The sequence below is a fragment of the Glycine max genome, chromosome 16, assembly GCF_000004515.6.
Source record: "Glycine max cultivar Williams 82 chromosome 16, Glycine_max_v4.0, whole genome shotgun sequence".
Lineage (NCBI taxonomy): Eukaryota > Viridiplantae > Streptophyta > Magnoliopsida > Fabales > Fabaceae > Glycine > Glycine max.
The window spans coordinates 3197204-3221131 of NC_038252.2; the positions used below are offsets into that span (position 1 = coordinate 3197204).

Genomic DNA, 23928 nt, shown 5'->3' on the forward strand with positions numbered 1-23928 from the left:
GCTTCAAATAATGCAACTGTTCATCGTTTAGGACAATATTTTAATTTTTGCTTATATCTTTTAGTGTTAGCACCCTTTATATATGGCGAAAAATATATTGGCGATATCATGATTAGGCTGCTAGCTAGTTAAGGAAGCCGAGATATAATTATGTTTTCATAAGAAAAATGTTAATAGAAATCAAATGTTATTTAACATCTAAAAGAGAAAGATGGCAGAAAACTTTATGTATCATAAGTGATATTACGTGATTAAAAAAAGAATAGTAAACATTGATAAAGTGTTTGATATATAGAAGTACTTATATGTTATTAATTTATTATTCTTTTTATAATTACACCCTTGGCTCAAGGTCAAATGTCATCATTTGAACAAACTAGGATAACTCTAATGTAGATCTACCTACAAATTCATCTAGTCAAATTACATTCTTCTTCAAACCATAATTTTTTATTTTGTAATTATCATAGTTAGGGACATTAATTTTTTGATGGGATCTCAGAATTTATATAAGATTTAAACTTTTTAGTTGATTACAAGATTAATCTTTGATTATATTGAATTACTCATTTAGAATTTAAACCGTAATTTAATGTTGGGATTTGTGCTTAAATTTTTTTCAACAAAGTTGTATATTTAAATTTTATTGCTTGATGAAATGAAGGTTTGCCATCATGTAAAAAACTAGCACGAAACCGGTGTAATATTTCCTGTATAAATTACAATTTTTAGGAGGAATATCTTGTTTCCAACTCTTCCAGGAACTTTTTTTTTTTAAATTGCATACATTTTTACCGGATGGGTTTATATTTTTCTTTGTTCTCCTTATTGTCGAGCTTGTCAGCAACTTTTTATTGTAAATTCCTTGTCAATTTTCAAAGAAAAGCTGACAAAATAATGATATTTTAAAGAAAAAAACATGAATAATAATATAAAATATAATTACTTATACACGGTATAGCAGGGCATAAATTAACAAGATATGAAATAATATTTTTAGACGTAGGTCAACAAGATGTTGACCAATCTAATTAGTCTTAAAATAGATAACATGGACTTGGAGTATGTTTAGGGTTAATTCTGTTGTCCCAATAAAAATCTTAAAAAAGTGTCAATTTTAATTCAAGGTGAATTTTTAATTGGCAGAGATAAAATGCTTAAAACCATTGATTGAGATAATAATGCTAAATACATAAGAATTTTGCTAGATATTAAATTTTTTTGGATACAGTTGCTAGATATTAGATAGTGCTAAAGATTCCATACAAAACTCAATGTTATTTTGTCTAACTGTTTATCAGGTATTTTTAATTCCACAATTGCATTTCAATCCTCTTCTGCCAATGCCAACATTTTTAATAAGCAGAATAACTAATAAATAAATAACAGTTGCCCCAAGGAAAAAAATCAAATTTATTTTTCTATTATTATCAATATCATTACTACATTTATTTCAATAAGAAGGAACCTCGGAGAAATAAATTACTATCGTTACAAATAAATACGACAACAAATTCATACCTACAAGTATATCATCTTAAATCTATTATAATTTTGACAAACAATATTCATTTTAAACAAAAATAAAAACGAATAATACCTGATTTTTTAGAATGAAGACAAGAATAAAGATAGATATGTACATATCCACATAGTCCTGGACACATCGCAATTAAATTATTTTTATTTTATATTACAAATATTACTTAACTACTCTTAAGCTTTTACACTTATTTTATGTTTATTCTTTTTTAATAGTGAAAATTTTTATATTTACTGTAGTTCGTTGAATAAATAATATATATTTAGGTTTGTTGAATTTTTTTAAAAATATTTTGTGATTTTTTAAAATTAATAGGCTGAAAATGTATATTTATGCATGAATATAACTACCAATTTATAAAGTTCAATGCTCCGCTTCTGGATAAAGTTACGAAATATAATAAATATCAAAGCGAAAAATCCACCTTAAGAAATTTAAAAATAAAAACTCCAAAATCCACATGCTCAATTTACCATTACACCCTTTTCATTTCAAACACATAAATTTTACGGTCCACCTCCTTCACACTAGAATAAAACCCCTACCGTCATGTTGGCAAGACTAACCTCACCCGCGAACTAACCCTTCGTCATGTGAAACCAAAATTAGCATCATTATTTTCATAACCCTAAATATCCCACCCCCAACGCCAACAACACCCACCCTAACACCGAAAAATAAAATAAAAAGACAAAAACAACAAATTACGATAATCTATAATAATAATAATAGTCACAAAAGACATTGAACCCCAACCCTCGATCTTACTATATCTCGTTACCCACTATTTCTTCTTCATTTCTTCACATCAACGATTTCAGCGACCTTGCTTTCACGGGCTTCCTCATTCTCTTCTTCCCGCTATCGTCAAGTACCTCTTCTTCTTCTTCTTCTTCGTCATCATCCACATAGTCGATTATCCCATCATGTTCCATCTCCGAAACCGAAGGAACAACCTCAACACTTGCCACATTACCATTAATATCATCGACAACATCGTCAGCACCACCACCCACTACATTCTCGGACTCCACCATTGTCGAATTCTCAACCCCAACGCTATTATTCTTGCTCCCTTCTCCTCCACCGTTTCTATCACCTCTTCGTTTGCTCCACGAGGGCCCGAACCCGGAGTAGTAGTAGAATTCATACGGGTTTGAACTCGCCCCAGCCGCCGCCACAGCTGCCGCCTTCTTCCCCGCCGCTCCCCGAGTCTTGCCACGGCGAGTTCCGGTCGCGGATGGTTGCGATTTCTTGCTGCTGGTGTGGTGGAGGGGAGTGAGCAGAGAATAAGATAAATGCTGCTCGCAGAATGACTGCCCTTGTCCGGCTTCATTCTTACATGGCCAACCCTTGTCATCGTGAAACTGACAAGGATTGGTCATGTTTACGGTGGCGTCAATATTTGTCGGCGCCACCAGGTCAACCATTACCGTCGAGTGGCAAGTAGTTTTGTTACCTGCATCCATCATCGACGCCACGCTGTGGTGACGACGATAATAATTCATAGAGAAAAAAATTGGAGATTTTAAGTTTATGCAAGAAAAGAAACCCTAACTGAACGAAGATTGGGATATGTTAGCTGCGAACCTCTGGACGGCGGCGAAGGAATTAACAGCGCTGCCATTGTTGTTTCCCGCGGTGAAGTTGTCGTCGAGCTTGAACTGGGAGGGAAGGTGAGAAATGAGGGTTAAGAATAAACCTAATTGGGAGTAAGAAGGGAAAGAAGAGAAGAAGGAAGAGAGGAGAATTTAGGGTGGTGAACCCTAAGACGGAAGAGGGAAAACCCTAAATGGGTGAGGGCGTAGAGATCTAAACGGGGACGGGGAATAACGAGAATAATGAAATAACGAATAGAATGAAGAGATTGGGAGAGGGAAGGAACCTGGATCGAGTCAGAGTCAAAGGGGATCACATCCCATGGGGACTGGTTCAACTGGCACACGTGCGACTCCAACGGAACCGAACCACCTTGTACGCAGGACGAAGACGACGAGGACGACAAGGACGAGGAGAACAGAAGAGGGGAAAGCTTGGCGTTCTTGCGGATCCTCATAATAAAACCTCTTATTCCGCCAAATGGGATTTTATATGTAATATCACAGGGGAAATGGAACACTCTTGCTTTGGGGCTCCAGCCTTTGGTTTCTCTTCACCTCGATGCCTGATAATCAGGGTTTTTTTTTGCTTTCTCGGCCCTTCATTCATATGTTTCTGTTTGGTTTTTCTCTCGGACGATTTAGCCCTTAGGTTTTGGATGGATTTACTTTTACTCACACCCCCTGCCGCTAGCTACAGCCACGTCACTCTTGCTTGTCCAAAACCATTTTATTTGTTTATCCTTTTTTTCTTTCTTTCAGGAAATCATCTCCTGCAGACCGTCCCACTGTGGGAACCTCTGCATCCCAAACCTTCAATGTCCTTCGGGTTTGTTCAACTTCAAGAATCTCAAGCATAGGAGTAGTGATTTTTGTTTTTCTTTTGAAGCTATCCTTTTACTTTCAAAACAATAAATTTTTTCTTCTCATTTTTATTTTTATGCATTGAAACACGTAATTTTTTGTCTTGAAATTCATAAACATACTTTTGTAACTTTAAATCAAAGATATCATTTATCCTAAGGATGTTTCTTTTAATAATATGAAGTGTGTCTGTAAAAGCGTTGCAAAGAACGTAATGCAAAGACGTACACACTCAAGTTGTTTTAGGATTTTTGTATCAAAACAAGAGAGTTTTTTTGTTAAACTTATTTGCAGGTGAAGCATGTTTTATTGGTAGATGTTGATTTTCATGTGTTTCAGTTTGCTCCTAATTTCATTGTATCTTAGTTAACAGCTGATATGACTTTGTACTGTTTTTACTAGAGACTTGTAGTTTCTGTTATATTATATTCATTCATAAAAAAAAAGTGATTTAAACTTGTTTTCGAATACACTCTTAATTAATTGTTTCAAATTTAAGTTTCGTATATCTAATTAATATTTTAAAAAATAACTCTAATAAAAAGACATGTGACTTATATTAAAAAATCTTATCGATAAAAATTGAATTCAAACATAAAAAATTTACATAATTCATACACGTTATTCAAAAAATTGAATTAGATCCCCTTAATTTTTATCTAAACAAAACATGGGTAAAGGATACTTGCGGAATAATGTTTTTCTCTAGAAAATTTGGATAAAAATGTTTAAAATAATATTCATAATTCACATCAAAATTCAATATTTAGGATAAAAAAATATGATCAAAAGAGAAGATTAAATTAAAATTAATCAATCAGATTTTCTGATAATTAAATATAAAAAAATTAATAAATACTTTCTATTAATATTATAATGATAAAAAAAACTAGTCACAATTTTTTTCCTCAGTTTTCTTTTCTTTTGATTTTCTCAGTTGCTAGTTGCTAGTTGCTATTACGGCAAGCTACAAATGAAGGGGGCGCGTGTGTGAGACGCATGAAATCCTACCCCTGCGTGCGGTAGGAGTGGCCCACAGAAAACTTACTTGATGGGGTCCCATTTGGAGCCTAAAAGGGTGAACGGAAGTAATGTCATTCTGAGGGACTTGAGTTGAGTTGCATGAGAAGTTGAAAACTCTGATAGTATCTGATTCTCATACCAAAACATTTGATCTTTGCAATTGCAGCAACAACAACATAGGTAGCACCAAAAGCTCCATTCATACACAAACATTACCCTTGCCATTATAGGACTTGTCTTTTTATTACCATTTTTCTCATTTCTTTTTCTGTTTTCCCACTCTTTTTATTCTTATATACCTTTAGTTTTTTTTTATTAGTGTTTTACTTGAATTTTTTTCTTTAAAGGTTTAAAACAGTTGGTGAATTTATTGAAACCCCAATGGTCAAGCCAGAATGAATTCAATTTGGCCATAAATGATTTTACATTTAACCTTCTAGCATGACCAAATGGTAGGGCTACTAGGGCAGCTAGTAGCTAACAACCATAACATAAGCTAAATGAATATAAAATATTGAAACTAAAATAAATAAATAAACCTATTCATAATTACAGCTAGGGCAAAAGAATAAATAAAAAAAGGACAATTTTTTCAGTTCTCTGTCTCTGAAGTAGTATTTATTATTATACAAGCTGTGTGATCCGAGCCCTTGCAAGTGTATGGCACTATATATACTACCTGACCCTTTTTTTCTGTAAAAATGACTAAACACAAGCACTAGTTTGTGGGGCACACGGATGAAAAGAGTTGCAGCCATTTGTGCAGCAGGTGTGGGTAAAGACTAAAAAGAGTAATATATATAATAGAAAGCACACACCTTTTTTTAATCTCTCTTTCTGTCCCTCTTTTTTTCCTCAGTCTTCTTCCCCAATAATTTAAAAAAATCTATAACTCTACTTGTTTAACTAAGGCTACTACGTGTCTTCATCTTACGAGATCTGAGCTCATATTTTCTAGTTGGAGTACACAAGTGATACCCTTATATATATATATATATATATATATATATATATATATATATATATATATATATATATTTGTCTTAGTTCATAACGCAATTTGACAATCATGACGATAGCATTTGGAAAGAGATAGCTAACAAAATATAACATTATTTTAGAAACAAGGAAAGAAAAATACATATATCCAAAGTGAACCCTTCTGCGTAGAAGTTCTTATGTGCAACCCTTAATAAAGTAACTAACTTTTCAAGATTCATTCTATCAAGTAACTTACTTTTCACCATTTTTACCCTGAGATTTTTATCAGCCAAAACCTTGAGAGATAAAAGGGTTGCTAGTGCAAATAATTAATTTTAACTATATAACCACACATACGTCAATAATTAAAAATAAAAATTTGAATAAAATTAATCTTAATCGTTTATGTACATTTAGTTGTATGATTAAGATTTGTTGTTCTCATAAAAATTAGTAATTAAGAACCGTGTCACTTAACACATGTTTCTATATGATCCACTTGAATTTGTTTTCTCTTTCTGATTGAGTTCTTCTGCATGACAAGGCTAGATGAACAGAAGAGAAATGAAGATGCAGAGTTTGGTAAAGTTTGGCCTATATATATCATTACATAAGATTTTCTATCTTCTCGTTATTTTCTATATATAAACTTCTAGCTAGGGTCTACCTTGTCCATCTAAAGAAACATGGTTTCTTTCTATTTGTTTTATTTTGACCAGAATTTATATGCAGCGAATAGGATAACCTATTTTATATCCTATATGTTAGGGAACCTAATCATATGGAGAATTCCACAAATTCCCGGGTACATATATTTATTTATTTTGCAATTTCATTGTACTAGTTATAAGGTTGACTTTGACGGGATGGTAAAAGAAGAAAAGAAAAGAAAAGGTTGTAAGTTTCTTTCTCCTGTTAATAAAAAAATTAACAATTAACTATTAACTAATAACATTTGTGGATAAAAATATATTCATCGTACTGATAATGATAATGTTCTGTAGAAAATATGAAAACTGTTCACTTCAGCAGTCAGAAGCACTATTTCTAGGATCTCATGAACTTCGTGGCAGCAGATAACTTCCACAGAAACACCAAGGAATTCCATATAAACCGATCTCCGTGGTTTCTGTTTCACACTTCAGGATATAGTATGCACGAAAAGGAAAAAACAGAGCAGAAAAATAGAACCACACCAAATGTTTGAATTTATGGGGTATTTAACTATTTCAGTTTTTTGCAGATTAAATATGGATTGAAAGACATAATTATTGACACTGAAAAGAATAATGATAGCCAAACAAGGAAATTGGGTAAATGTATGGAGTTATCCTAAGCTCACAAAAAAATTCTGAATTTTCTACTCTTAGTGTTTTTTTATTTTTAATTTTTGTTTCCATATCCTAATTTCTGATGAATTAACACAAGGAAATACCTTCTGTGTCGTATTTTATTCTGAAGCAATGGTGAAGGAGTAGAGATGAAGGCTCAAAATAAACCACTTCAAACCCTAAGCATGGTATGACCAAATAAATAACACAAAAAGGTAAGGAAATGAAGTGCTTCAAGTTTAACCCTAAACCTAGCTCAAATATAGAAATGCACAAACCTTAAAAAGAGCATTTGAATATTAAGAGATATGGTTTATAAGTAATGAATACAGGTGGATAAAACAAAATGTTTGGATGAAAGGAAGAGTACTAGGTGTCAGATAAATTACTTGTGTATGAGGCTATAGTATTTATATATTTCTCACATAAGTTGGTTTTTGATATTTATGTTTGTGAGTGATCTTTATCTTATTCCTCCTTTTGGCTTCTGATGTATAATTAGTAAAAGGTATATATGATGTCAATTATTTTTCTTTTACAATGATAATTTTTTCATATCAAGATGCAACTAGTTTTCCTTAGCTCAAAACTGCTAGATATGTGATGAAGTGGGGGGTAAAAGAGTGTTTGCAATTGCATATTTTTTAACATATTATGAACCAGCCAAAAACTAAACCAAACCTTTTCTTTTTTATTAACCCACTTACCAAAAGGATGCAAAAGTAGCAGGGCAATGGCAGAGTCCTGAGTCTTCAACTTGGATAGCAAACAACACTGATTTGCTTTGACTGCCACCACATGTGCTCTCTGGGGCCCTTTCTCTCATGAGGATCCTGGATTGGTGTCGTTACCCACATACCCTTCTTTTCCCTTGTGTTTTCACCTTGCAATTGATTCAAATTGGTGCTTGTGGTTTAAAGCATTTTTTTTTTAAAACTTTACATGTATCTTTCATAGGAAACAATTATGCTTGAATCGGGTAGTGAAAACGAATATTATGAATGATAAAGTTCTTTTATTATGGACAATGAAGTTTTTTCTTGGAACATTTAACATTACTATATTCATAACTCGAAATTACTAAGTTGATTCAATGCACAATAGTTGGTCCACGTGGTCAATTATCTGTGGTCTAAAACTTTGATCCCAGTGTGAATAAACACTTGTCTCACAACTGACAAGTAATCACTATCTTTGATAATCCTTGTTTGCATGCCTGACTGTCTTTGATTCAGAGAGTATCCAGACACACTAGTCCTTGTGGCTTGCTATCTTACTCTCCTGCCACAACGAGTCAGTGCCTCTCAGATAAAGTACATCACCATTGTACTTCAATCACAGAATGATTACTGAGATTTCTTGTTTACTCACTAAAGTGGAGCTAGCTAGCTATATATCTAGCAGCTATTGGTCAAAGAAAGAACCACATAAAATCAAATTCCACAAATTAGAACAGATTCTTAATACTACCATAGTCCTTTGGTCATTTGATGTGTGTGACAACGAGTACTGGAATTAATTAACATGGATAAGATATACACGATAATGCAGTCTGATATACCATATAGAGTCCTTGTTTGATTAATACTAATATTATTGTCAAACTAGGCTAATGATGACTATAATGTTTTTTGTGCATCCTAATGGTCAATAGCGTAATGAAAGAGCATAAAGGGTGGAGACTAAGTGTCTCAACACAGAATGAGGTGACTTTTTTTGTGCAAAATGGTAGCAGATTAAAACCTACGACCTTATTTATACTACCCAAACCCAACAGAACCTACTCTAGTGGGTTAATTATGAGGTGGCTTGATCTAGTTCATACTAAATTACCCAATTATATATATGCTTGCTTGAAGTTTATGTACTTATTACATGACCTATTCACTGCTAGCAGTTTCACATTCTTGAATATTTCTGCACAAACTGTACGGTGGTTTCACCTAAATCAAAATAAAACATGTTAGGTTTTTTGTTTTTGATTTTGAAAGACAATAAAACATAAAGCATGTTAGGTTAGGATCACAATAACTCAACTCCCCTCGTGACACTATAAAAAAGTGTATTAGTGGACAAAAATTACCTAACATAAAAATTATATTAAAATAAGTTTTAGCTCGTTATTGATAAATTAATGAATTTTATTTTGATTTATTCATAAAAAAATATTGAATCCCCAATAAAAAAATATTTTTGGTTCTTTATATTTTATTTTAATTTCTGATAAATTAATAAATTTTTTGTTGAAACTCTAGTAATTTTTTTTGTTATTAGTCCATATATCAAGTATTTTTTCAAAGGAACTAATACAAAATAAACATAATTTTTTAGGAACCAAAAATAAAGTTTGTTAATTTATCAGATACTAAAATCAAATATCAAAGACCAAAATGGATTTTTTTTATTTTATTAGAAATTCAATAAAAAAATATTTATCAGGGATGCAAAACAAAATTTATGTTTTAACTTGAAAATTAATGTATGTATAAAAAATTGGATTATTTCTTCTCTTTTTATGAATGTATTTCACACCACTTATGCAATATTTGAAAGAAAAAATATTTCAAACTTATCACAAAAATTTGGGATATGTATTGTAAGATTTGGTTCAGTTTTTTCGATAAAAATATTGGAACTAAACATAAAACAAAGATATAGTTTGTAGGAGCGGACCCAAATGAGGGGTAGAATCTAGCATTAAAATTCAAAGGAAATGTTTATATATTTTCTAAAATAATTTAAGAACATATAATAAAAAATACATTTATCTAGAAAATATTAAACATATTTTTTAAGACCCAAAATTATAAAAAATAATAACCAATTTTACATGTTACTAATAAATTTATAATAAAAATTGGAATTTTTGTTAACCACGTATTTTTTAAGAAAAAAATTCTATTAATTATATTCTAAAAATAAAATAAATTTGAATAAATTGTGTTTCTCACTGAATTATCTTTTAGTACAATACTAGACAACAACTATTGAAGAATAATTAATTTGCTTTCAAATATTTTAAAAAAATAGAAGAATAAAAATATTTTTTATGACAAAGGCTATAAATTTAGAAGCAAATTTTGATAAATCTTTAGTGCAACTCAGTATCTAATTTGTTTTTCTAAGATTTATATTGCATGCAAGTCTAAATCCTGATATCAAAAGCATAGTGGAACCTCACAATAGTAAGAATTAAGAACAAAGACAAGACACAAGAAACAAAGAGAATTTAGGAAAACAGTGATAGAAAGATAAATGTTTGTTAATGTGTTTCAAAATTAAAGTTGTTAATCTTGCATTCAATTTTTGTAAGTTTGACCCATTGGCAAAGGTTAATGGAAATTATTTGATTACAAACTGAAATTATTTATAAATTTTAAAATAATAATAATAATATAATAGTATTATTATTATAAAAGGATAACTATTAGAAACAAAATAAATAATAGTCAAATATTCTATCCAGAAAAAACAAAAAAAAAATTATCTCTACAATAAATTTTACAAAAGAATAAAGTATTTTATTAAAACATAAAAAGATAAATAACATATAAATGAAATTATTTATAAAATTACCAAATATTGAAAAACTAATTTGAAAAAAATCCAAACACAAGCGTAGGTACGCCTTGGGAGTTCGGTTTGATTTGATTTAATATAACAATAAATTCGAATCGATCTTTTACAATTTGACGTATTTTTAATTTATTATTATAATTTAAAATTAAACTTATATAATTATTATATTATTAAAAAATATGTTTTATTAAACTTTATTTAACATATTTTAGTTTAAAATATTATTTTTACTTTTATTTAGAATTAATATAAAATGATATTACTAACTCTTTGTAACATAATAGCAATTTATACATTGCTTGATATTTAATATTATTTTTAAGCAATATTAATATATCATTTTTTTAACATATTAAAATAAAATATAAATCTTGATTATAAAATAAAGGAAAAAAATACATTATTTAATATTTATTATTAATTATCACAATAAAAATAATTATAATTATAATATGTGTTTTATTTGATTTGGTTTGATTTTTTATAACAACATCTAAAAATCGAACCAAATTATAAAAATATGTCATTTTTAGATATTTGATTTTTGCGATTTGTGATGTAAGCAGTTTTTTTAATCTTATTTTTATTATTTTGGCGATTTACAAAAAGTTTAATTTAGTTTTAAACACTCATACTAAAAATTACTATGTAATTCTAATCAAAAGGTAATATTATCATATTATTATGTATAGACTAATTCACCTCAAACATAAGGCAAAATAGTATATATGCAATCTAACATTTTTTCAACTAAGGAAGTCTATCTGAATTTGTTGAATAAAATGTATAAATATTGTAAATTTCTTAATACCGTATTAAATTTCTAAAGATAAAACAATCTAACATTGTTGTAAAATTATGCTCAATAATTGTCTAAATAATAAATAATTCGTTGTTATATCTAACAAGTCTTTAAATGCTTTCATCTTAAGGATGTTATTATATATAGTCAAATTAGAGGAGACAAAACTCCGATGGTGAAGCAATCTTTGAGCACCATGTATGCCACGAGAGGAGATAAGACAAAATAAATTTTTCAAAAGAGTTATCTTGCCACGTGTAAGAATGAAAAATTCTAGTTACTCTGATCTCCTAACAACTCTACAAGAATAAAAAAAATCACATTCCAAACACACCACAACAACATTTACATCATTAAATATACAAGGGTTAAATATATTTATTATTCATGTAAAACGAACAAATTTTAGTATCGGTTCTGGTAAAAAAATCATTTTCATCCCTCAAAATTTTGAAAATTATCATTTTTGGTCACTATTGTCACGTGAAACCCATTAAATATGCTTATAAATTTAACATAAGGTCAATTAACCAACCTAGTTGTCACATACTTATGTTTCTAAATCCCTAAAAAGAATTTATTTATCTACCTGAAAATTAATATTAAATATGAAAAAAATTTATTTCAGATGTTTGAGAATTGAAAACTAAAGAAAATAGTTTTACATGAATTAAAAGAAAATTTTGATTCTTTCACAGGAAGTAGGGACAAAAACAATTATTTTACATTTTGAAGAGATGAAAATATAAAAATAAAATAAAATACTGTAACTAAATTCAAAACTCACATATTTAAGCTAATATACAATAAATGCAACGTTCAAAATTTCTAAAATCTAAACACCCCTAACATCTCTAAGAAGTAATCTTCAAAAAACAAAACATATCTTAGAAGTATAAATATCGGGAAAAAAAATATTTACTCTTATTTGAGCTACCTTATTAAGATTCTTTTGAAATGCTTTTATTGTATACTATTAGTGAAAAAATTAGAATAAATATCTATCCTTCGAGTTTATTCTATATCATATTGACAATAATTGTGCTTATCAATATATTAAAAAAATCACAAGATTATATATGTGAAATTTGAAGAGATGTTATTTAAAAAATATTGGAGTTTTGAGCCTAGAACGACAAGTAAAAGAATGTCCCTCCATGTCTCGATTAAAAGGAAAAAAAAAATTCACACTTATTAAGAAAAAATGATTAATTTTATTAAATTGTATAATTTTCAATTAAAAAATAAATATTTTTCTTAAATTATCCTTCATTAAAATTTGATATCAAACATAAACTTTAATCTTATTAAATAAATGATATTTTAAAGATAATTTCATTAAATAAGACATAGGTAAAGAAGATTTACTTACAAAAAATTTGAGACACTAAAAATAAAAATCTAAAAGAGTTAAGAGACTAAAAATTTAATTAATATTTTATTTATATTTAAGATAAAAAAAATAAGAAATTTTTATTGCTTATACTTGAGAGCGAGGAGAATACTAAAAATTATAGTTTGAATCATTTTTTTTTAAAAAATAGAAGAACAAATTAAAAAAATAGAAGAATAAATCAAATCTAAAAAATAAATTAAAGAAAAAAAATAATTAATTCAATCCTTACATATTGTCACATGTCAAGTTTAGTTATGAACCAAAGTTTGATGAAAAAAAGAAAAGAAAAATCTATAAGGAAAAATAAAAGCACAACTAAATATTATGAGACATGCAAAACACACTGTTGCAAGTGTGTGTGGTTTATGTATGAAAACTGGGTTTGGGCCACCAGGGCTAAATTTCAGGACATGGCTTCTGAACCATTATGGCAGAAAGTATTTTGTTTTTTTTTTGAAAGATAAGTATAAAATGAGAGGGAATTAATGAAATTGGCACACCGACACACTTTATGGAGCCAATCATTAATGTGTTCTGCAGAGAATTGGGATCCTCATGCACGTGTTTCAAATGAAAAAAGAGTAAAAAATACAGCGAATATATTATTATTATTATTGTTATTATTATAATAATAATAAAAAAGTCTCTTTTATGTGGATGCTGCATTGTGCATTTGTGCATTCCACAACCCTACATTGACTTAAACAGTTTGCTCTTGCATCTCCCCAAACGTGCTCCACCAAAGGTCACAATCTTCTTATCCTTTTAAGTGTCAATTTTCCTCTCTTCTTATGACTTTATTCGTCATTTTGTGTTGGAATGGGTTGTAGTAGTTGCATGCTATACATGTGTTTCAAGTATATACAGAGATCTTAAGCTTTTTTTTTTTATCCGTGCAAATAAAAAATAGTATAAGTGGTTTACAACAATTCATGTATCCTTACTCAACCATTTGAGTTAAACTCTGTTGATATATAGAGATCTTAAACTTAGTAGTTAGTATAATAATCGAAATTGTGCTTTACCAAGGTATGATAGTTAAACCCCCTTGATATATAGAGATCTTAAAGATTTAACTTCTATGATCTCTTATTTGCTGGTTTAAAATTCTACTATTTATCGTGTGAACAATTTGGTTGTGCTTTACCAAGGTATGATAGTTTCTTTTGAAAAGATTGCAACTGCCACAAAAATGCCTTTATTCTTTACTCACCGTAATAATGTGTATATATATTTATCCTTATGGATTTGGATTTTAATTATTACAGATAAAACTGTATACTTTTCTGCATTTTGTGTGGTGGGTGTGTGAGATTTTGAAATTTTGGTTCAGCTGGAAATGGATCTGATTGAATCTCAAGGAAGGTTTTTTTTTATTTGGTTTATTGTTTCTGTTGGGCTAAGAATTAGAGAATCATGGTTTTCACTGTTTGGTTGATTGAGACTATTTTTCTAATAATCCGAGCATCTCCTAGGCAGCAGCAGTGGATCTTGCCAAAATATTTTGAGGGACACAAAATAGTTAAAAACACTTAAAATTATTCATAGTGCCATACATGGAAAAAAAATTCTTATGCATGGCACTACTATTAAGTTTCCATTCTTTCAAGATATGTTTTTTTCAAGCACACAAACACCGAAAAGTTGATTGAAAAGGACATGATGATGTGGCAACCATACCAAACTATGTTTGGTTGACTGAAGAGGATATGGTAGTATTATATTCAGGCAAACAACCTTCTTTGGGGGATATGAGATTTAATAAATCAAGCTGTTCCTTTTGTGATAATTTTTTATATTCAACAAAGAACACGAGTCATATTTGATTTTTATTTATAAAACCAAATGGCCTTAACATTTCTATTTGCCATTGATTTCAGCAAAAAATGGAATCTGAAGCACTGATATGGGGTGACAAACTCACACAGAGGGGATTGTCATTCTTTGGTTTTCATGGAGCACTACCTGAAGAAAGGAATCTAGGCCAGAAATTCTTGGTAGATGTAGATGCATGGATGGATCTCAAAGCAGCTGGCAAATCTGATCACTTATCAGATACAGTTAGTTGCACAGACATATATGCGTGAGTAACCAACAATTTTTTCATCATTTGATTGCATAAACTTCTCATATTGGTAATTTACCAGTTTAGCCTATGTTTGGTTTAAGGTTACAAAAGTACTTTTAAGAGTTTTATACAAAATTGTGCGTTCCAATGCATGAACTGAGAGGGAAGATTTTGTTGCTTCTGGAGTAAAAGTATTTTTGAGCTCTTCTAACTTCAATCCAAACATACACTTACTAACTGTAATGTAATCTTATTAACATATCAATAATTGGTGATGCAGTATAGCTAAGGAAATTCTTGAAGGGTCACCACACATCCTTGTGGAGTCAGTGGCACAAAAAATTGCAGTGACTACTCTGACAAATCATAACCAAATATCTGCTGTTCGAGTGAAGGTTAAAAAGCCTCATGTGGCAGTTCGAGGCCCAGTTGATTACTTAGGCGTTGAGATATTTAGACGCAGAAGCGATTTGTCAGAATAGAAATTTCATAGTTATTGCTCTCTGGTTTTTGTTGCTATCATTCTGATCTGTAATGTGTGTTTGCATTGAATGTTTGTTCTCGCTATTCAGTTTGATACATCCTCAAGTTCCATTTGATATAAAATAATGCAACTCTTTCCCCGAGTGCCCTATTAGTTTTCTATCTCTTATTAGTCAAACTAATGAAATTAAAATATTGAAGTTAAGCATACTTAATAAACTATATAATTAACTTGCATTCTTCAAAACAAAAATTAATTGCAGTGAGACAGTTATTCAGTGAGTTGCCTAAGATACTCTGAAACCGAAGGATAACTTTTAGGCTTATAAAAGCCTTCACGTGTAACTTTTTATCACATTTGAAAATTTGGAATCAAAAGAAATCCAAAGCCAATAATTTTATCCTCTTATTGTCTCGATCGACTCTTGATGTTGACAAAGATAACCAACGCACATACAACTATAGCTTCCATTATGTTCAAGAGATCAAATGTCAAAATAGGTTACAGTTTTCTTTGCATGGATTTAAACACAAATCGAGAAACCTAACACCGATCACAGAGAAAACAAATGCTTTATTCAGTGACCTTGTCTTTCTCAGATTAGCATCCAAGGCTAGAAACATCCTTGCTCTTCTCTCATCTTCTAAATTTAAAGATATCCAATATTATATTCGTGTGTACATGACTGTCAATATTAATGCGACAAATCAGCATATTAAGTTAGTGAAAGGCTAACGGATGCACATGATTGACAAAATTCAATTTCAAAGAAATTTGTCATTTTTTCTCGGGACTAATATAAATTAGTCCTACAATTTTAAGGATTAAAATGATTGTTGAAAACATTAAAAATGAATTGCAAAGCATTTCCACACCTAAGCAAAAATTGGCTACAAGCCGACAGCTGCAAAGCAAAATATCAAACATTTCACCATGAAAAGTCATGCCCAAAACCTAAATCACTTTCTATGTTGAATAACTTACACTAATCTCATAGTCATGGAGAATTCACAAAATTGAACAAATTTACATCAGCAATGCCATATGAATCGATTCACTCCCCCATAAAATCACCTCCAAGCTGATGTAAATTACTAAAAACAAAGTCTTACTATAATTCAGACTTTGCCTTCATCACCATGCATCCCAATATTAGTTCAGATACCCTATTTGTATCACATGGATCTTAGTCCACATCTAAATCACAACACTGGAATTGATCTCTTGTTTCTTTTCTTGGATGCTGACCTGCTTCCCTCATCTCTTGATGCAATCTTCTCACCTCCATCATTTCCTTCAGATTTCTTGCGCTCTTTACTCTGTTTAGATCTTTTCTTTCTTTCACCCCCATCTGGTATATGCTCTTTGTTTCTGGAAGATTTTTTTCTTTTCAAAGGTGATTCTTCAACTTCTTCGCTGACCAAGATCTCAGTTGGAGTTTGTTCCTTGCATGGTAGCGAATCCACTCCTGAGGATATATTTGCTAAGATAACATTAGAAGTGTAGAATGAATGGAAGTAACGGACCTCAATTACCTAAGTCATCAATGTTAATAAAAAACATATAATGTCGAGTGCAACAACTTATTTTCCTTAATTTTTTTACACTCCAAAATATAATTTTTTTTGTGTAATCCTAACATTTAGCACCACAAAATTGCTATATATATTTATTAATTCCAAATTTAAAATCATAAATTACTATTTTAAGCTCCTATCCTATGCAGCAGTAAATCATTTTTTCTAAACAGTGTCATTGTTTCTAATATTCAACAACAAATCCATTTCAGTCCCTATTACTAAATTACACAGGATTCTCTTATCAAGTCGATAATTTTAATATATCAAAAGAGAATACTGACAGCTGTATCCCCAAACCATAGTTTGTTTCAGACCCAACAAGTTTTTCCTGCTCATCAAACTAATGCTAAGTTTTTCCAGGCATAAAGAACCAGAGACACGATGATCTTTAATGTCTTCTTTCAATATTTTTTTAGTGAAGATCTTATAATACTATATTCAAAAAGAAGAAAATTACTAACCTTTAACATCAAAGTTAGAGTCAAAAAGCACGTGCATAATATGTTGCTTCAGGAAAACCTGCAACCAGGTAAAAAATTAAATAAATGATTTTGATTACAAGAATACAGAATTATTTACAAAGCCAACTAACTTTACAGATACCTACAACTATATGCAGAAAAAATAACTACAAAAAATTCGAAGAAGCATTTGGGACCCTAGTTAGTTCAATTGTTCAAGTGTAGAAAGGTTTCCATGTCAGCCATAAAAATATGGGTTTCTTCACAAGATACCACTTTTTTTCATGGTCCTCATAAACAGTATATGAATAATTGACTAAGTAAAAAGAAATACAAAACAGTCCCTATCAGAATATAGGTTTAATCTTAACACAGTTTATAGGTTTTATAACAGGGTCACTTTAACTGATATTCTGATATTCCAATAAATATCAGAAATTATAATGAACAAATATCACTAAATCATTTTAGTTTCCAGGCATACATATCCCAATAAAAAGAACTATAGAGCATGCCGCCACGGACAAAGAAATAGAGCATAGAACCTACAGCAGAAAGAAGCTGTCTTGTCTTTGTATCCCAAAGGCGTAAATAACTGTCCAGTCCTGAAATGAAAAATCATGAACTGAACTGATGACAGGAACTTAATATATTTTTTATCAGACCAAGAAATAATTAATCACTTTTCACCCAGAAAAAAGATGATCCAGTGGCTACACACCCTGTACATTTTGGATAAGCTTCAGGAGCAATCATGAAAAAGGTAGATAACGAAACAAGATATAAATTTGTTCCGCAAAACCAAAAAAATTAGAAACAACAAAATAAATTTTAGGGATCAAAAAACTCCATCAGAGAACCTTCCTTATATTCAAAGAACATGCAACAAATGAAGGGAAATCAGAGTTGCACTCACCACAAGAAGCTATTACAGGTAGCTCAGGGTGCCTGACTATGGATCTGATGCTTCCAGAGCATTTTCCAGAAAAACATCCTAGCATTTTTCCTGCAATAAATTGTTGTTTTTAAACAATTAAAAACACAAACTCATTCAAGAAGGTCAACAAAAAGACATCAACAACCAGCCTTTTCTAACTAAGTAAGGTCAGTTCCATGAATCAAACAACACCATAATGTTCAGCCATAAATAATGTTCAGTCCCCTCCCTCTTACAAGTTAAACAATGCTATAGTCTATAATCATTGTTCTTAAATTTATGACAATTTTCCCATGACTTTGGGATACCTGTGCGTATATCAACAGAAGCCATGTCACCAGACCCATTCCCTACATAGATTGAATAGCCATCTATATCCTCAGCCAATGCTTTAATTGGTGTCTCACGGAAATCAAATGAGAGAACAGGCCTCCTCTGAGCAGACATGTCATAAAGGCGAACCTGTTCAGAAGACCAAGGTTGTAAATAAATAGTAATGAGAAAACATATCATTAAGTAAGCTGCCGGAGGAAAAAAAATAACAAAAGCAAAGAATTTTTCCCTTTCAGAATTGAAAAGGTTAAGAAAAAAGCAAATCTGCAGTTTGAAATCTTATTAGTCATTTTATATTTGTTAATAAAATGGGAAAGATCTCATGTGACTCAAAGGTCATGTACTTGAGTATTCTTTTGAAAAAAATTCTCACAAAATATCATTTCCATTTCTCTGTAATTCTAGGTTAAGAGCAACTAATTAATCCTTCTCAATAGTCTCCAACACAGCATTTTCAAGGATATCATAGAGGAATATTCCATGCATTATTAGATACAAAAATTACATTTCTTCATTGATTTTAGAATTTGAGAAGAATCCACTAATTAAATTTACCTGATGGCTGTTGGTGCCAGCAACAAATTTTCGATGGTCATCTTTCATAAGAAATGTAGCAGATGTGAACCAAGTCGGTGTAAATATACCGAGGTTATCCTTCGGCGGCTGCATAGGTTAAAAGAATTTGTAAAATCATGCACTAAAAAAATGTGCAGCAGCAAAAGAGAAACTGGAGGAAGATAAGTTAATTAATAGCAGAGATGAAAAGTAGGGTTTGAAGTAAAGACTCACAGGTTTGGAATTCCAGATCTTAGTGAAGTTGTTAAGATCCCAAATATTCATTTCAACACCTTTCCTACAGATAAAGTACTTATTCATTATTTCTCAGCTCAAAAATATGTATAGATAACAGTAATACGTTGTGATAACTTGTTTAGATTCTCAAGGTTTATGGTAACAGGTACCCATTTTCATGTTGCTTAATGTTGGCTATAATATGCTTGAAATTGTTGCATAATCTTATCTAATTCATGTTCCTGCAATATGGTCCTGTATTTCTCCAAGTTTTTCACTTTAGCCTATACCAAAAGTATTTAATTGCACTAAGAACAAATAAGCAGCAGGGATGGCAGAGGCTACACAAGGCTTTATTTCTGAAGCACCAAACTCCAAAGGCAATGATTATTTGCTTTTACAGTTTGGTTGAGTCATGTGTTATCTATTACAAGGAATTTGCTCAGAATTTATAATATGAAGCAGGGTTGTGTTACTATGTAGAAGAGGATGGTCATTTGTAAAAGAAATTTCTTTGCTAATTATTATTTCTGGGGAATAACTCTGTCTGATCTTCAAAGCAGAACAATTCATTATTTGAAAACCATTTCCTCTTTTCGATTCCCATTTTCTACCATGCCTAGTGAGTGGTGACTTGTCTTATATTTTGTTCATCTCTTTTGTGTTCACAAAATATTTCATTATCAAAGTTGAATAAATAATTTATTCAAACTGTTAAATATTCACAATTATGCAAAATGTACTCACCCTCCAAATAAAGCAAACTTCTCATTTCCATCCACCTTGCAACACAAGATGTTACCACCAGAACATACATTCCATATTTTTGGAGAGTCAATACAGGAGGATACTGTAGATGAATCAACAAGTTCAATGGACCTTATGCTTGCATTTCCTTTGGTTGTGCATGTAAGTAGAGTACAATCCCTAAACAATCACCACATCCAAATGATTCAGAAAGTACACACACACACATAAGGGCAGAATGCAAGCGACTATGGTATTTTGAAAATGAATGAACAAGTGCATGTACAAGCAGACTGAAGATATACTTTAATGTAAATACTAAATACTAATAGGGATACAGGTTGAGAATATACAGTTAGCACAAACAAAATGAGGAAATCTGTTTTTGATGCCCTCCTCCAACTCTGAATCCATTAGTATCCAGGGTCAAGAAGAGCAAGAATGATGTACCGTTAGGTACTTCCCAGGAATTCAAGTGCCTGAAATCCCAACCCAAAACTAATTAACCAACTAACTAATTCCTTCAGCATCCTGGTTAGGAATATACCTATTAGTTAGGTAGGTAGGTAATTACTTAGTTAAATAAACAGCTTTATTAGCATAGTCCATCCTTAACTAACAAGGGGTCGGCCAGTTGATTCCTAGGTTCCATCCTTATTTTTCCTGGTCTAAACATTTATAATTGGGGTCAGAATACTAAATGCTTAAACTTTGAGTATTTTTCCTGATAATCTAATCATGTGATCATCCAAAAGGACCAAAATTATATTAACGAACAGATAATCATAGTACCAATCTTTCAGTCTGTTATAATGGATCCATAAAGCATTTGTAAAGGTGCACAACCAAAAAAATAGCCCTAATATTCTAACAGCCACCAAGAACAATTATGCGTGAAATCTAAGCCCACAAAGCAATCTAAACATATCACAGAAGCTGACTTATGCCCTGCTGCATTTACACAGTTGCATCAGACAAGGTAAAAACAATTCAATTAGTCATAAAGAAAATGCACTGTTATTATTGTTCTTCAAGACTTCAACTAAATTGAGCACAGAATCAGAATACATTAAGGACAAGAATAAAGACAAAATTTAATTAAACTGCCAAACAGAAGCTATTTATATACCTGGAAGCTAATTCCGAATTTTGTTTTGCAAATAAATGCAATCCAACAATATTATTCACTTCAGATTGAACATCTAAATCATTGGCATCCGTGATTGTAGCCTGAATATCTCCATTAACAGGGCTCAAAACTTCAATCTGTAGAATGAATATAGAGTTAAAGTGCTAAATGTTTAATAACAAACATAAAAAATCAAACCTTTTACAGAACGAATAATGGAACTATAGAACCTTGAAATAATTTACCTGGTTGTTTTTCCTCGCTACAGCTAATAACTGCAATGCCAGAATTGATAGAAAAATAATGAGAATCGTATTTTTTGGTCTCATTTCTTTAAGGTCAAACAAAAAGAAAATCTCTACAGAACAGTTAGAAGACCAACAATGTTATATGGCAGTGGGGTAGTGAATACAGGGCAGTTGAGTGCCAATGGAAAGAAAGACAAAACTGTACTCAAACAATCATGATTTTAAATTGCGGTCCGCGCAGCGACAAGGTATTTTGACACTCCGCAGTCGCATCACAATCTTAATTGCGGCTGCATTTTCCCGCAATACAAAGGTTTTCTGGCTCACCCCAACGTGACCACAACCGCAATTTAAAACCACGCAAACAATAAACAGACCCAGAACAGAAAAAAAAATTGCCAATACATACAGGGTGAGACTCTCGGTCAATCATTGAAACAGCCATCACACATTTGGATGATTCAAGGTCGCCCCACCTCTCTACGACCTGGGGAGCTCCTCGTTGCTTATCGCGGGCCTCCACAACTAACAACAACACAAGCAAAAACCCATAAGGATGAGAAAAAGAGAGTGACATAATATGAAAAAATCATCACCTTTGATGAGACCAAGCGCGTCAAAGGTTAGAGCGCGAAGCGGAGGGCAACCGGAGCACTCCAGAGTGCTGGTACGAGGCATCTTTAACTTTGAATGGAGGTTGTTAAGCTTAACTATATATGATATAAGCAACACCAACTGAAAAACAATATCGAAACCAAATCAAGAGTAAGAAGAAGAGGGAAACATGGTTGAGAGAAGGGTTAGGGATTACAGAAGGAGCAGCGAATTGCGGCGCTATTAGTCGATCACTTTCAATATTTTTCAACCCCTCTTTTCTATCAACCTTTTATGGTGCGTTTGGCTTCGCTTTCCTGTTTATTTTCTGATTTTATGTTTTCAAATAATTTTTAAGATTTATAAGATATATAACGAAGACTAATAAATATTTCATATTGATAAAAAAAAATAAAAACTCAACCCAATTGAACATTTAAAAATAAATTAAAGAAACTAGTAATTTAACCAAATAAAAATAGGGTTAGAAAAGTGTTTGTTTTTTCTTAAGAGAGGCAACGCAATGGCAAGTGTTGTAATTACATGAATATCCTTTCTTTCTCTTGAATGCATATCAACATTTTTTCTTGCTCTCTCACGTGGGAGTGTGAGTGCATGTGCGCGCAGGTCCATCAGAGGTGTTGATGGCATCACTATGTTATTGTTGCTCTTGGTTCTATCTGCATTCAACTCCTTCACCCAACCTATTGTTTTCAAAAGTGCCATGGCCTCACCTTCATGCACTACTTGCTTCCATGAAGAAACTGACTCTGACCCAGAAACTCCACATGATAAGGCCTTATTTACTCATCCCACAAACTTTATAAAATCACATAGAAAACAATCATCTTATCTCCATCCAACGTTTGTAAGAGATGAAAGATAAAAGCTCAGAAAAAACTTCCATCTCATTTAGAACTATAGTTGTAAAAGATGCCAAAATTATGCATTTGTCTAGCATTGATTGTTGTGCCTTTTCACAACCAACAAATAGATGCCAACCAGTTCTCTAGACCATTTTTGCTGCTCAAACAAGAACTAGGGCTTTATTCTAGTTGGAAGACAGTCCTCACAAACTCTCCACCGGAAGTGTTTAACTTGTCGAGGTAATTTTATAATTAATCTTTATAAAAAAACTCAACTGACCATTTTTACTTTTTAAAAGATTTAGACTCAATTTTACACAGACTAGTTAAGAGAATATTTGATTGCCTATCTCAAATAAATTACACAATTCTTGAATTATTATCATTAATCACTCATTCATAGACATAGGTAAACATGTTTTTGAGTGTAGACAAATGCACCTTTTGGTTTTAAGAAAGTTACATATATTTATCTTAAAAGTTTATATTTTGCACTTCTTAATCTTATATGTTTGAACTCATTACTTGTTTTTATGTGATGATAAATAAATACATATCTTATTTTAATAAAA

The 23928-nt window shown here is 31.2% G+C and overlaps 3 protein-coding genes across 7 annotated transcripts; 1 reads left to right on the plus strand and 2 right to left on the minus strand.

Annotated features, from left to right (window-relative positions):
* Positions 1-2004: 2004 nt before the first annotated feature.
* On the minus strand, positions 2005-3831 carry LOC102667126 (uncharacterized). The gene is made up of 3 exons (XM_006598889.4): positions 3429-3831; positions 3134-3207; positions 2005-3025 (listed from the first exon to the last, which is right to left on the minus strand). Exons 1-3 carry the CDS (start codon positions 3597-3599, stop codon positions 2347-2349), a joined length of 924 nt encoding a protein of 307 aa, XP_006598952.1. The 5' UTR covers positions 3600-3831; the 3' UTR covers positions 2005-2346.
* A 9927-nt stretch (positions 3832-13758) lies between these two features.
* LOC100500602 (uncharacterized) lies at positions 13759-15817 on the plus strand. 3 transcript variants are annotated; one of them, XM_006598651.4, is made up of 3 exons: positions 13759-13862; positions 14998-15200; positions 15466-15817. In XM_006598651.4, exons 2-3 carry the CDS (start codon positions 15004-15006, stop codon positions 15665-15667), a joined length of 399 nt encoding a protein of 132 aa, XP_006598714.1. In that variant the 5' UTR covers positions 13759-13862; positions 14998-15003; the 3' UTR covers positions 15668-15817. The 3 variants fall into 3 exon arrangements, with proteins under 3 accessions (XP_006598714.1, XP_014623906.1, NP_001236649.1); XM_014768420.3 differs by lacking the exon at positions 13759-13862 and adding an exon at positions 13950-13974; NM_001249720.1 differs by lacking the exon at positions 13759-13862 and adding an exon at positions 14088-14146 and having other exon boundaries at positions 15466-15761.
* A 728-nt stretch (positions 15818-16545) lies between these two features.
* On the minus strand, positions 16546-22838 carry LOC100816020 (WD repeat-containing protein 74). Of its 3 annotated transcripts, XM_014769147.3 has the most exons (13): positions 22708-22838; positions 22493-22631; positions 22306-22421; positions 21894-21923; positions 21649-21785; positions 20520-20699; positions 19770-19833; positions 19536-19643; positions 18956-19109; positions 18627-18716; positions 18260-18315; positions 17711-17768; positions 16546-17137 (listed from the first exon to the last, which is right to left on the minus strand). In XM_014769147.3, the coding sequence occupies exons 2-13, from the start codon at positions 22572-22574 to the stop codon at positions 16872-16874; spliced, it is 1341 nt and encodes a 446-aa protein (XP_014624633.1). In that variant the 5' UTR covers positions 22575-22631; positions 22708-22838; the 3' UTR covers positions 16546-16871. The 3 variants fall into 3 exon arrangements, with proteins under 3 accessions (XP_014624633.1, XP_040866695.1, XP_025981974.1); XM_041010761.1 differs by having other exon boundaries at positions 22493-22779; XM_026126189.2 differs by lacking the exon at positions 16546-17137 and having other exon boundaries at positions 17706-17768.
* Positions 22839-23928: the final 1090 nt, after the last annotated feature.

Bases quoted from the DNA above. Each gene is read 5' to 3' on its own strand.
- LOC100816020 (XM_014769147.3), bottom strand. From the start codon at position 22,574: ATGCCTCGTACCAGCACTCTGGAGTGCTCCGGTTGCCCTCCGCTTCGC. The intron at 22,422-22,492 runs GTGATGATTTTT...TGTTGTTGTTAG, and splicing joins CGCGCTTGGTCTCATCAAAG to TTGTGGAGGCCCGCGATAAG. The intron at 19,644-19,769 runs GTGAGTCTTTAC...TAACCTATGCAG, and splicing joins AGATCTGGAATTCCAAACCT to CCGCCGAAGGATAACCTCGG.
- LOC102667126 (XM_006598889.4), bottom strand. From the start codon at position 3,599: ATGAGGATCCGCAAGAACGCCAAGCTTTCCCCTCTTCTGTTCTCCTCG. The intron at 3,208-3,428 runs GTTCCTTCCCTC...CTTCCCTCCCAG, and splicing joins TTGACTCTGACTCGATCCAG to TTCAAGCTCGACGACAACTT. The intron at 3,026-3,133 runs GTTCGCAGCTAA...TCGTCACCACAG, and splicing joins TCCTTCGCCGCCGTCCAGAG to CGTGGCGTCGATGATGGATG.
- LOC100500602 (XM_006598651.4), top strand. From the start codon at position 15,004: ATGGAATCTGAAGCACTGATATGGGGTGACAAACTCACACAGAGGGGA. The intron at 15,201-15,465 runs GTGAGTAACCAA...TTGGTGATGCAG, and splicing joins AGTTGCACAGACATATATGC to TATAGCTAAGGAAATTCTTG.